At 47.8% G+C, this 14,238-nt stretch overlaps 1 protein-coding gene across 1 annotated transcript in view; it reads right to left on the reverse strand.

Annotated features, from left to right (window-relative positions):
* The window catches only part of DMBT1 (deleted in malignant brain tumors 1), a 337,458-nt gene that overhangs the window by 304,157 nt on the left and 19,063 nt on the right, over positions 1-14,238 (reverse strand). Inside the window, 2 exon segments of the mRNA XM_037803873.1 lie at positions 9,987-10,304; positions 13,874-14,231. Coding sequence (XP_037659801.1) covers positions 9,987-10,304; positions 13,874-14,231 — 676 coding nt within the window.

Genomic DNA, 14,238 nt, shown 5'->3' on the forward strand with positions numbered 1-14,238 from the left:
TGTAGCCTTATTGCCCTCATCCAGCCAAGTTAGAAGAAACAGGGTTGGCTGGTTGCTTTGGGGGCTCCTAGTGGATGTGAAGGAACATCAGTGGGGTTGCTAAAATGTCAGAGTCCCCAGGCTGCATGCTTGGTACAAAGAGCGCTGGTCACTTTGATGGACTCACTTCCACTGACTAAACTCAATCAGAACTCAGCGTGATTAATGTACAGGGCAGAATGTGAAAGCCAGGTTGTAGTGGCTTAAATAGGGCCCCCAAAAGATGTCCAAGTCGTAACTCCTCAGAACCTGTGGAGGGAAACTTATTTGCAAAACAGTCTTTGTAGATGTAATTAAGCTACGATCTCGAGATGAGATCATTTTCGATTTAGGTGGGCCCTAAATCCAATGACAGGTGTCTACACAAGAGAGTCAGAGGGAAATTTGAAACACTCAGAGGGGAAGACCACGTGAAGGCAGAGGAAGAAATTAGACAGATGCATCTAGGAGCCAAGAAACATCAAGGGTTGTCAGCAGCCATCAGGAGCCAGGAGGGGGGCATAGACGGTTTACCTCTTAGAGTCTCTGAAAGGAACCAACTTTGATGACACCTTGGTTTTGAACTTCTGGCCTCTGGAAATGTGAGAAAATAAATTTCTGGTGTCTTAAGCACCCAGTTTGTGGTAATTTGTTAGGGCAGCCCCTAAGACACCTTCTTTGCAAGTAAATCTATTCAACCCAGTAAATGACTCAAGGAAGGAGTTCTGGGGTATATCAAGTCCAAGGAAAGGGAGCTGGGTGACCTAAGTGATGTTGCAGGCCCTCAGATACTGGCACCCATGGCCAATGGGCCAATCTGGTTGGCTAAATGAATGTGCCTTCCTCTCCCACTGTTTCTTCTGTGTCCAAGGAGCGGGAATGCCTTTGTCAGGTAATGAACAGCATCTTCTTAGCTTCCAGCATTGTAGCTAGCATGATATGGAGGTAGATGCTCCATATATCCTTTGTGAATGAATACGACCCCTACACACTTAGTCCCTCTGCACGTGTATGCCCCATGCACTGTATATATTTGAAAATTTCACACTGTTTACTTATGACAATCATTAAGTCAAATAAAAGTACCTGAACTATTTCTATCCCCTGACAGACAAAAGTTTCTAGTGATTATTTAGGTGTCAGACAAAAATTCAGACCTTGCAACAGTTAATTTTTAATAAATCATTATAAAATTAAATGCACCCATCATAAGTGTGCAGTTCAGTGAGGTTTGACAAATGTATAGTCCCATGTAATTACCACCACAATAAGATATAGACGTTTCCATCAACCATCAACCAAAAACCTAAACAGCTCTATTATGCCTCTTTGCAATCAGTCTCTTCCAAGCTGGCAGCAGGCAGTCCCTGATCTGCTTTCTATCATTATGGATATAGACTCCGTTTCTAAATTTTATGAAAAAGAAATCATATGCTATGGACTTTTTTGTGTGTGGGCCTTCTTTCACTTAGCATAATGTTTCTGAGATGCTCAGATTCTGGAGTCAGCCCTACCACTTTCTGTCTGAGTGACCTTGGACAGCTTGCTCGATCCTGCTAAGCTTCAGCTACCCCTTTTTGAAACTGAAGATGACAGTGAGAGTAAATGTGATAGGATTTGGGGACTATGACATGAGCTAATCCTAGCATCTGGCACATGTAGGGTGACCAGCTATCTGTGTTTGCCCAAGACTGAGGTGTTTCCATGAATGCAGGATTTTTGATGCTAAAATCTACAAAGTCACAGACAAACCAAGCCAGTAGGTCACCATAGATGGTGACAATTCAATAAACAGTTAGCTGCAGAGGCCGATTCAATGTGAAGCTAATGAAGCTGAAGCTTCAGGGCCCCCATGTGCACAGGCCTCTTCCAGGCCTAGCAATGTGTCCACAGAGCCATATATTCGTGAGAAATTTATAAAAGTAAGATATATGTGCATTCTTTTAATTAATGATCTCCCCGTCGCTCGCCATTCAAGTCCACTCCAAATTGTGTACACTTCAGGCCCTACAAAACCTGGAGCTCCCCCTGGGGGCTGCTAGTATGATTGCAGCCTTCTAGCACCCTCTGTACCGGATAGTCCTGGAGAAATGCTACCTGCTGAGTCCTTCCTCTATCTGGACAGACAGCTCCTCCTTCCTCCTGTTTGGGAAGTGGCCAAAGCTTTGCTGTCTTTGCATTCATCACATTCTGATTATACCGGAATCATATCTTCTGGGTCCCCCAAATTCAAGAAATGTGCCATGTATCCCAATAAGGAACTTTGCTCAGTCAGAAATAGAGTGAGAAGCAGAAGCTTACCTGCTTGAAGGTGCCACAGCTAAGGAACGGAATCGTGAATATCACATGGCTCGGCGTTATCTGGGGCCGACACTGGTAGTTCCCAGCCCACGCGGGGATGAGGAGGTCCCACGCAGAATAGTTCAGGGCTTGGAGGTAGCTCCTGCTCACATTGGCTTGCATATGATTTGGCAGACAAAGCAGCGCTGATGGATGAGGGCAGACAGTGTGCTTGGTTAGTACCTCCTGAGCCCACAAATACTGCTAGCCGCTCTTCCCATATACAGGCTCACAGATCAAGATGGTGAACACACATCGTCATCACCGCTGGGATGAACACATCAGCATCGCAACCATATGCCTCGCCCAATGGCTCCAGTCCATCCCATCCTCATGAGATCCCAATGAAGACACACAGACTCAGGATTTCTCCAATAGAGAAACTGAGGTAGGATGTTAAATAAGTGAAATGTCTTGCCCAGTTACCATTTATCCATACAGGAGAGTAACATGCAGTGAAATTGTGGGCATCTCCTAATATAGATCCTTTAGCTATGGCACAATTCAGTGCTTAAAAGCCTCACTGCATGGGGCCTTGAACATCACCTTGACCAGCCCTTGACCGGTCTGAAAAGCACTTCCTTAACAACTTGAAATGTGGCCATGCTGCCTCTTCCTGAAATGTCTGAGTGACCAGCTCAACCCATCTTCAGCTAGCTTTGAAATGTGAAAAACAAAATGTCTTCCTTGTACTGAACTGAAATTTCCACCCACAGGTGCTTGTTCTGCCTTCTAGCAATGAGGGAAAAAGAACTACTACAAATCATATGCATCTCTCATTGAGTCTTCAAGCAACACTGCCGTCTTACAGATAAGGAAACTGAGGCTCAAAGAAGGTGAGGAACTTGTCTAAGTTGCTGTCAGGATTTGACCCAAAGCTGTGTGATCCAAACCTCATGTTCCTTCAACGACGCTGCTGTTTCTGGAGCAGCATCGAACATGGCTGCTCCCTCTTCCATGTGTGAGGAAAGCAGACCTGCCCTTTTCTCTCCCTTCTTTCTCACCCTCCCTTCTCTCCCCTCCCCCATCTCTCCTCCCTTCTCTTCCTTTCTCCCTCCCTTTTCTCTTTTCTCTTGTTCCTTTCAAATCTCTCTCTCTCTCTCACTTCTCTCTTCTCTTCCTCTCTCTCTCTCCCTTCTCTTTCCCTCCTTATCCTCTCTCTCACTTTTAGCCCTGACTCTCTATCTCTCCAACTCAATTTCTGAGCCCTCTTTCCTGCAGAATCAGCATCCTCCATCCCTTCCATTTCTCAGCCTGTGCTGCCTCTCTCCTCTGAGCTGCAATCCAGTGTTTGGGTATCTCCAGCAGCAGATGCTCACAAGTGAATCCAGGTGCCAGGCAGCTCCGACCAGCCTAGAGTTAAACAGGGCAGCCACCATCTCTGTTTATTTGTGTTAAAAGAAAGCTTACTGAAATTCGGACAGAGAATAAAAATATATATGCAGGGCCCCCCCTGAGGAGCTGGGGGAAAACGCAGAGGTGTTGGGCTTCCTCACCTGGATTGTTGCTGATGTTCTCACAAACCTTGAGGACTGGTGGTTTGATGTGCCGAGCCCTCTATCACGGGACTTCCCTTACAAAGCTTGTTATTGCAAAGGAGAGGCTAAACCTGCTTACAATTGTGCCCAAGAGTCTTTCCCTGAGTACCTCTTTGTTGCCCACATGTGGCCCTCTCTCTCTCTAGCTAAACCAACTCAGTAGGTGATCTCACTGCCCACCCCCCTATGTGGGAACTGACTCTGGGGCATAAATCTCCCTGGCAATGTAGGATATGACTCCCGGGCATGAATCTGGACCCAACATTGTGGGATTGAGAACATCTTCTTGACCAAAACGGGGATACAAAATGAAACAAAATAAAGTTTCAGTGGCTGAGAGATTCCAAATGGGGTCAAGAGGTCACTCTGGTGGGCATTCTTATACACTATATAGATAATCCTTTTTAGGTTTTAATGCACTGGAATAGCTAGAAGTAAATATCTGAAACTATTAAACTGCAACCCAGTAGCCTTGACTCTCGAAGACAATTGTGTAGCAATGTAGCTTACAAGCAGTGACAGTGTGATTGTGAAAGCCTTGTGGATCACACTCCTTTATCCAGTATGTGGATGGATAAGTAGAAAAATGGAGACAAAAAACTAAATGAAAAATAGGATGGGGGGGATGCTTTGGGTGTTCTTTTTTACTTTTTTTATTCTTATTTTCACTTTTTCTGGGACAAGGAAAATGTTCAAAAATTAGATTGGGGTAATGAATGCACAACTACATAATGGTACTAAACAATTGATCATACACTTTGGATGATTATGGTATGTGAATGTATCTCAACAAAATTGAATTTTAAGAAAAGCCTACTGAGAAAAAGAATATCACTGATCACACGAAGACTTGATACCCATTGTAGACACTCGGCACGTTTTCTAGTCTGCCCCCTTCCCCACTGGCTTTTTAAGGAAAAATCAAGTGAATGCTATACATTTGCAAAACCTTTTTCTGTTATTCCTTCTTTCTTTCTTTTTGCCCAGTCAATTAGCTCACACTGAGTCTTGTATCTTTGACTGAGGTGAGTTAGAGCCCCTAATAAAGAATATAGGTTGGAATACTGAATATTGACATCCCCTATAAGATATGTAAACTTTGAGTTAATTTAGAATTTTAAATGAACAGCATGAGATCAATGAGTCTACTCATGGGATATCCACCATCCAATATGGCGGCACTAACCACATGTGGCTAAATTTCAACTTAAATTAAATTAAGTACAAATTCAATTTCTCTGTCACACTAGCCACCTTTCAAGTGCTCAACAGCCACATGCAACTATCGATACTTTCAGGTACTGTCAATATAAAATATTTCTATGATCACAGAAAGTTCAATGGGATAGTGCTCCACTAGAATATGAAGGGAGAAAAGGTCCCTGATAAGAAAACATCAGAAACTCTCCCTCCACTCTGCATGAGAAAGGAGGAGGGCACAGTTGGGGGGAAGAGAGATGAGAATGGGTGCATTTTGGAGAGGGATGGGAAAGAGGATAGAAAGTTGGTGAGGTTTTGGAGCTGTGCAAGGCTCCTCCTCTCTGAGGGTAAGCGCTGCCTGATTCCAAAGACAACAGAGGACAGCACTCAATCAAAACAGCCAAAGGTCTCTTCATCCTTCTCCTATATTCTTTTAATTTACTCCAGGAACCTGGGTGTCATCTGTCTGGGGGATCTTGGTAGCAGAAACGCTTCCCTCAATGCAGTTTCATTCTGGGGACCACGCTTACCATGAACTCTGTGGTGTCTGAGGAAGAACCTTGACCTTGTAGAGTTGGACATCATGGCCAACTGTGGTCAGAAATGGCCCTAGGGGCTCACCCCGCCTGGCAAGGCAGACATCTGTCAGGGAAGCAGCTGAACAACCCAACCAGGAATTTCAACTTCCAAGGGTTACCAGCTTACTCCAGAGAAAAAGTCAAGGTATTCAGAGAATTGAGTTCAATTTCCCAATCTTTTTAATGATTTATTCATCTCTGATAGAGTGGACAAAGCAGTGAACTGGGAGTCAGGAGGCCAGGGTTTCAGTTTGGCCCATTCCCTTGGTCTGTTCACTCTCCTTCTCTGACCCTTAGGCTCCTCAACTACCAAGTGGGATGAGAGCAGTGGGTCTCCAAGCATGAATATTCTGTGATTTTGGTACTTTTATCACAGTCTCCCATTCTAAATCCCTGATACTAGGAAAGGGATATTAAGGGATAAGCCACATTCTCTTTATTGGTTTTTGGTTTCTCCTATTTCATCCCAGCAAATGCCCTTACAGGGGTAAGGGTACAGCTAACGATGGGCAAGGACTTCAAAAGGGACCAACCTAAGACAGTCCGAGTCTCCAGGGCAGCCAAATGTGTTAGGTGTTGGGTTTTTAGGATAAGGCCATGGTATCCCATGCTCTGGGGAGGTCACAAGGCCTCAAGCCAGGTGGTCACCTCTGTCTTTGGCACTGACTTCTCACTATATGCTGAAAGCACCATCTTTCAGCATCTAGTTAGTCTCCGCTGAACAGTTAGGCCAATACACCACCCATCAGTCAGTTCTGGCCCTTGACCTTGATTCTGGGCATGCAACCAAAGAGAGTATGAGAGAATCCCAAGACCCAGTGCTCCTGGCCCCCTACAGCAACAGATCAAGCCTTGGCGACCTGACAAGGCTACTCTAATTTCTTATTTTACAACCACAATGCAGTGAAGATAGCAGGGAGCTCTCAGGGATCTCTGCCAGGACTAGCTACACATTCTCATGAGATCGTGAGGGGACTTACTGATGCTGTCATTGGAAGGGCTGGAGTAGTACTCAGCCTGGAACCCTCTCCTCGTGACGCTGCCATCGCTGATGAAGCGAACAGACATGAAGTTTGACGACGAGGTGAAGGAATGCCTTTCCCCATTGCAAACCCGAGCAATGAGCGGGGAGCTATGGTAAGGGCCATCGAAGACTTCAATGTAATCATAGTTGCAGCCACCTTCAAGCCTGCAGAGACAGAGTGTACTGTTTAATCAGGATTTGATGCAGTGGGTCAGAGCTCTGTGACTTCTTTGCTGGCAACTCTGAGTGGTTAATAAATGAAGATAAGGAATGTCTTCAAATTGAGCAGAGCTTTGGCTTCCTGTACCTCCATGTCCAGGAGGTCACACATATGAAACGTGTACCCCCCTCTCCTGATAGCCCTTTACAATCAACTTAAAGTCCCCAGTTCCCCATAAAATAAAAAAAAATTCATGATTCCATTGTGATAGAAATAAATAATGACGCAATGATTGAATGTTACTAATTGAGTAAATGTGGTGGGTTCACCCAACCTCTCTGAAGCTCAGGTTTCTTACTTTAAAAAAGTGAAATAATCCTATCTGTGCATACTCAAAAGGACCCTTAGGAGGACCAAACGAAACAAGATCTTGAAGAGTGCTTTCTAAGTGGTAAAGGGGCCACAAAGCATGGTGGCTGTTGCTACTAAGAGGCTATTTAAAGAACCAGGTGTGGTCAACCTTTTTCCATTTCCGTTAATGCAGTCCCCTAAATCAAAAATGAATCACGATGATGAAGAGATTAAAACGATATTATATCTTTTGCAAAATCCCAAGTGAATATCCAAGGCAGACACTCCCAAGGGCACTGACATCCGAAATCAGAGACAAGACTATGTTATTCAGCCATGGCCGTGGAAAAGGAGAAATGACGGCCCCCCTCATCCTGGACACTAGAAAATTCGGGTGCCTCTGTGTGAGCAGCTTGGCTGCCCTCCTCATTGGATAAATCATGTTAATGTGCTTTGGGTGGTGCCTCACTGCTTAAAACAACGATTCCTACTTGAGGAATGGATAACCTAATTTCTGCAGCAGCCATTTCTCCACCTCTATGGGCCCGACCTCCGGGGAACTCAATCGAAGAAAGGAGGGAGTAGTGAGAAAAGGGTTTAACAAAACTGGCATGGTTGTTAGGATTATTTGTGCTCTTGTTACTCCCAAAACTATTATTGCTTCTAAGAATACTCGCTCCCATGGGATAACATTTTCCAAGTATTTTCACCTATTTTTATCTCGTGATTCTCACAGAAACCTGGTGAGGTGAGGAAAGAGGCATTTATTCTCCTCTTTGAGGCCCAGAGAAGTTGAGTGACTTCCAGAAATCACACAGCAAATTAGTGACAGAGCCGGGACTTGAGACCAGAGCTCTTGCCCCCCCACACACACCTATGAGCTGCCTCTGTGCTAGATCAAAATCTAAATTCATCATAAAAAAAGAAATGCCAACTGGGCAAATATCTCTTCTGAAGTTCTAAGTACCACTGATAGCATTTTAAAATGTCTGCGAGGTCCCAGATGCTATCTGCTTTGCACCAATAAACTTACTCGACATCTCTGAAGATGATGGTCACACGGTAGTTGTTTTCAACTTCAATGTCCCAGACACACTTGGCGTTGTTTGGATAGTTCCCAGGATAGGATGGGCTGGAAAAGTGCCCAGATGGATGGGAAAGGAAGGCTCCGCAGGAATAATTTACTGTCAGAACAAAATGGAAATGCCATGTGCCCCCGAGCAAACTGCACAGTCACCTGGGGGAGTCTCTTAGCAATGCCCAGGGTTGCACCCCAGGGGAATCAGAGGTGCCGGGACCGAGCCTTGGACCGTCTCTTGCTGGGTGAGTGGGACCCCTTCCAGGGAGCCCATACTCAGGGAAACCATCTCTTCCTCATTCTTGTTGTCCCTCCACAGTGTCACTGTCATTGAGGGAAGGGGAAAGGATTTCCAGGGACCTCCCACAGACCCGCAAGAGAGCTCAGGACTCACCTATTGGGTACGTGGTGGTGTAAACGGGAGCTGTTGACAAATATAAAAAATAATGATCAGTTTTCTGTCATCCACCTTATGCAATTGTTGAGAGCTTGCTGGCTCTGTGCCAGGCACTGTGCCAACCCTGAGTGTTCAGAGATGAGCTGATGCACACCTTGTCCTCAGGGAGCTCTCAGTTTGGAGAACACAGAAAAGAGCTAATCCCGGTGCAGTGGGATGAGGCTATGATGGATGGTGGGAACTCAAGAGGTTTGCTCCCAACCCAGTGTGGGTCAGGAAGTGGGGCAGATGGCGAGGGAGGGCCAGGAAAGAAGTACAGGGGAATGGATGTTCCAGGCAGAGGAAAAAAAGTGCATGCAAAGGAACCAAGATACAAGAGCACCTGCTCATTTGAGGCCTCAGTGGGGAAGGGGAGTGAAATTGAACAGACAAAGGCAGTGGCACCATGGAGAGCCCTTCAGACCATGCTGGGGAGTGGGACCTTCCCTCAGAGGCCGCAGGGAATGCCTGGAAGGGAGCTGAGGCCGGGACAGGCATTGCATTCTGTGAAGAGGCCACAGGCTGCAAGCGCGGAGAATGGAGGGGAGGGGGCAGGCCTGCTGCTGCAGCTGCTGCAGGAAGTCGGGGGGAGATGAGGAGGGGGAGGTGGGCCGAGGCAGAAAGGTGGCCAGGAGCTGGGCATGGGCTGGGAATGCTAGGTGAGGGTCAGGAGCAGGTCAGGAGCCGTGGCCATCACACGCCCAGCTCGGCCATGAATCAGGCCCCAGTCAGCCTTCACTGCTCAGGGGTCTGGAGCCCTCAAGGACAGGCAGGGCCTGTGGGGTGGCAGGCCTCTTCTCAGGGCTGAGCGAGATCCCATCCTTGGACTAATCTGGCCCCTGGAGGTCAAAGGGGGGTGAACCGTCCCAGCGGCCTAGGGAGGGGCCAGCCTTGCTTGGACTCAGACATAAGCTGCTGTGGATGCAACAGGCCCGGGAGGGTACAGCACACCTGAAACAGTCTACAGACAGCAGCAGAGAGAGCAGAATGGCCCAGAAGTCCGATGGAAATTGTGGGTACTTACCCGGTGGTGTTGTATAGCTTCCTAAAAAGAGAGAGAGAAAAGCATGGGTCACAGAGGAGTGGCAGGGGAGGGGGGCCTGCATGGGGGCAGGGACACACCCAGAGAGACTGGTATTTCCCTTTAGAGGAAGCAGGGAAACCCCTCATCATCCAGAGATGCTATGAGTGGAAACAGCCCAGTGCTTTGGAGCCCCTTCTTGGAGGACATCACACCCTAAAATAGAGGCCCAAAGTCTAGGCAGATGACACCCGTGTCCTCACGGTGTCCAGAGTTGTGGGAGAGCCAGCTGTTTTGGGGGCAGCTCCACAGGTAGGTCTCGTGTCCCGAGCAGAGCACGTTGTCCAGAACAATCGGTCCCAAGCCCTGGCCGAATCAGGCACTTCCTGGGGCAGATATGGCCCAGCCACAGCCCAGCTGCCTGCAGACCATGTTGGCATCGCTGATGTCCCAGTCATTGTCACACACGGTGCCCCAGGAGCCTCGGTACAGGACCTCCACCCGGCCCTGACTCTGGTGCCCTCCGTTCACCAGTTGCAGGGCCAACCCAGATTCTGTCCCTAGGTAGAGGACAAGACTAGGTCTCATCCATGTCTAATTTAAGGGATAAATCTCTTAAGCATGAAAAATCTTGGATTTCTTCACAAAGGCCAAAGTTTCCTGGGAAGGAGATGTCTTTTTATATATTAAAGGGAAAATATTCCTGACTGGCAAGCCCAGGCTGAAGGGGAAGCAGGCTAGCTCTGAACGTCCCTAGATCCCTCTCTGTGGCAACCTAGGAGCTTTCCCCAGCCCACACCTCAAGGGCACAGGAGGAGCCAGCCCCTTACTCATGAAGTATGGGTCCATGATGGCTCATGGGGGAGGATCCGTTTGTACCTGTTGCAGCCTGTCTGGGCTCTAAGCAAGGACAGTGACTGGGAGGACACTGACCAAGACAGATTCCTTTGTAAGGCACGTTGCACCTCCTCTTCCAGACAGTACAGCCAGTGACCGAATTGCCCAGGAGAGCAAGGACTCCACATGGATTTTAAGGACCAGTGGGTCCTGTGTTGAACCACCAAGAGAAGACCCACCGTTGATAAGACACTGGCTGGGGTTACAGGGGAGACCTATTTCCTGGCTCTTCGGAAATGCCCTCCCAGCTGATCCAGCCACGCACAGAGTGGACAAAGAGTAGACCCCACTCGGGTCAGGCCTGATTCCTTAATCGAAGGCTCCTCCCACCCTGAGCTCACTCAAGTCATTTCAAACCCAGCTTCTCATGACTCAGACTCAAATCATGAGTCCACTCTGGGTAGCGGGCAGCAGGCATGGTTGGTGGGTATATTTACCTGTTGTTGTTGCAGGTGTGGATATGCTGGGCACTGTAGGATGCAGAAAGAAGAGAAAATCTATTTTTGCTCTGTGTGAATGTAGGAAGAGGATCATATACCAAAACACACCAGATCAACTAGGCCTCACAACCCTGAATTCCACTCTGGGACTTGGCCCCTCACCAGCCCTATGTCCTGAACAAAGCACATGACATCTCTAACATTCAGGAATCTACATATGAAAGCCCTTGGAGATCAGAGGTCAGAATGGTCCCGTCCAAGTCTCTAAGTCTGTGATTTCTTTTTACAAATTAGCACATCTTTCCCTGTCCACCTGTGTTGACAGATGTACTGGTTGATGCACCTGTGGCCATTGCCAGGCTCGAGGCAGTGGATAGAGGAGGGTGGGAAACAGGCTTCCAGCATCTGGGCTCTGCTCCTTCTCTCTGGAGCAGATGTAACCTTGCTGATGCTGAGACTGGTGCAACAACAAAGCAAACTAGCACTGAAATTAATCCCATTAGCAGAAGTTCATAGTTCATCAGTGCACATGCTTCAGAATAGTGATGTCAGCCCTGTCAAAAATGTCTTCTACTGAGCTAACAAGAAGCAGCATTGCCACTGCCGCTGCCGCCGCCATTCAGAAATGCTCAGAGCAGGGCAAAAGGCCAACCTCCAGCCCCTGCATCCTTGCTGGACAATGAGGGTGGACATGTGACTCAAGAGTCGCCCATCAGTCCAGCCCAGTCCTTGACCACAGGGATTGGGTCTGGGGAGGCACATGTGCTCAGCCAGACTGATCAGAGCCTTCGAGGGGACTCTACTGCCAGAGGTTTCAGGAAAGGTTTCTGCTTTTCCCTAAGGCAGATAACTAGCAGGGTACAGACTTAGGAAAACAGATGTCACCTTTCCCACAACAGAGAAAGCATCTGCCTGAGAGCAGAGGTAGCACAGGTAGGACAGCAAAGTCAGGACAAGCAGAGAGAGACAGAGCTCTAATGACAACCTTAGAGGACCTGATTCCAGCTGTGCCTGAAGCCTGTGCACACCTGGGCTTCCAGGTATGTGAACCAACTAATGCCTTTGCGTCCAAAGTAGTTTGAGTTGACTTCCCATCGCTTTCAAATAAGAGAGTCTTATCGAGTGAATATCCCCTTAATTATTACCAGTTGCCTATGAAGCCACATCCTGGACAAAGAGTTTGGGAGGATACAGGCAACAGAGCCTGAGAACCAATCAGGAGTAGGCCACAGCTACATAAACTTCACCCAGGTCTATTGTCTTTGATAACTAACCTTAAAGTCCAAGAAGAAACCAAATGGTTTTACCATTGAAGTGGGTTGCCTAGTCTCCCCAGTCTAAAGAAAGAAACTAAAAAGTATTAAGAAAGTCAAAGCTGGGGATGTGAGCTAACTGTGCATTAGGGTCCAGCCCTACTCACAGAGAAAAGATAAGTCAGTCCACTGCACCAGGAAAGAATCCACTTGAGTGGACGGTGACTCCTTGTACCTGAGCTGTTATAAAGGAGATGAGGAGGAGACGGTTTCATGGACAGCTGTAAGGACTCCTACTGAGAAAGAATGCCTGAGGCCGTCTTCTGGAAAGCTGTGTATTTTGTTCTATGCACTTCTAAGAGAATCTGAGGCCAAGTGTGAACTCTTCAGGTCTTGTGAATCTTCACTAATGAATATATAAGAAGCCCCCTGAAGGACTTTGCAATTACAAAATGGTGGAATATGACCAAAAAGCGTCAGCAGAGAAGAGAGCAGGGTCAGGTGACACAGAATGGGGAGGAGAGGTGAGGGGGCTGGGAGAGAAGGGATATCTCAAGCCAGGATGCTGGGACTCACCTGGGCTGAGTGTGGACTGGGACCAGGCAACCGTGAGGAAGAGAAGGCGAGTCAGAGACTGGTCAGCTGTTCCCCCAGTTGGAATCACCACTGGAGGAACTCAGCGTACGTACACAGAACAGATGCTTTCCATGTGGCCACCGAGTGGACTCTCCCAGCGCCCTGCTGAATTCTCGTCATTTCTGGGAGCTCCACTGCTAGGACCTGAATCTCTGTGCCTGAGGCCTTCTTTGCAGAATCTAAAAGGCAACTCTGTCCCCCCACGCCCCGTGGGACAAACTCAAGTTCCCACTGCATGAAAACCCCATGGAGCAGCTACCAATAGCCAGCTTTGACTACGATCACCCGATTCCCATATCCTTAAAGTGCGATGATTCTGAGGTTTACATGGATTCCTAAAGTTTCTCGATGGGATGAGGCTCCAATCGCCATGGTCATAGCTGGCTGGTGAGCATGCCGTTTACTACTTACCTGCCATTTCCACAATCCTCATGCAAATACCATACTGCCTTTTGCTAATAAACCAATTCCAATGGAATCTTTGCCACATGCTTTGCTACCAAGAGGACCCAAAGAAAAACACCCGGTAAGGAGGGGGATGCTTTATCCAATCAGATTGTCAAAGGCACTACCTACTAGAAGAGAGGAGCACATAAAATTGAGGGTGGGAGCTGAGTTGATGTTACAGACAAAGAAAAAGCAATTGATTTTGCCTTAAAATGACTGATTGTGTGTCCCTAAATGGAGTCAGAGTTGCTCCAAACCAACATGCAGACACTGCTAAGGGATGTAATGTTGCCAACCATGCTGTTTCTCCATTGAGAGGACAAAATATTGCAACAGAGCATATAGCTGCCTCAGGGAAACCTCAGATTGCCGGATATTTTTAGAGCATCCCGGGAATGGGAACTGTGTTTTGTTAAACAAAGGCAAGCCCCAGCAGGCCCAATAGCTGAGGCCCACCTGAGCAGATGACACCCGCATCTTCCTGGTGTCTACAGTTGTGGGACAGCCAGCCGTTGTGGGGGCAGCTCCACAGGTAGGACTCGTGTCCTGAACAGCGCACGTCATCCAGAACAATCTGTCCTGATCCCTGGCCAAACCGGGCATTTCCTGGGGCAGATATGGCCCAGCCACAGCCCAGCTGCCTGCAGACCACATTGGCATCACTGGTGTCCCAGCTGTCATCACACACGGTGCCCCAGGAGCCTCGGTACAGGACCTCCACCCGGCCCTGGCACCGGTGCCCGCCGTTCACCAGCCGCAGGGCCAACCCGGAATCAGTTCCTAGAGGGGAGAAAAATGCTTTGACACCGTTTATCTAATCA

Source organism: Choloepus didactylus, chromosome 15 (genome assembly GCF_015220235.1).
Source record: "Choloepus didactylus isolate mChoDid1 chromosome 15, mChoDid1.pri, whole genome shotgun sequence".
Lineage (NCBI taxonomy): Eukaryota > Metazoa > Chordata > Mammalia > Pilosa > Megalonychidae > Choloepus > Choloepus didactylus.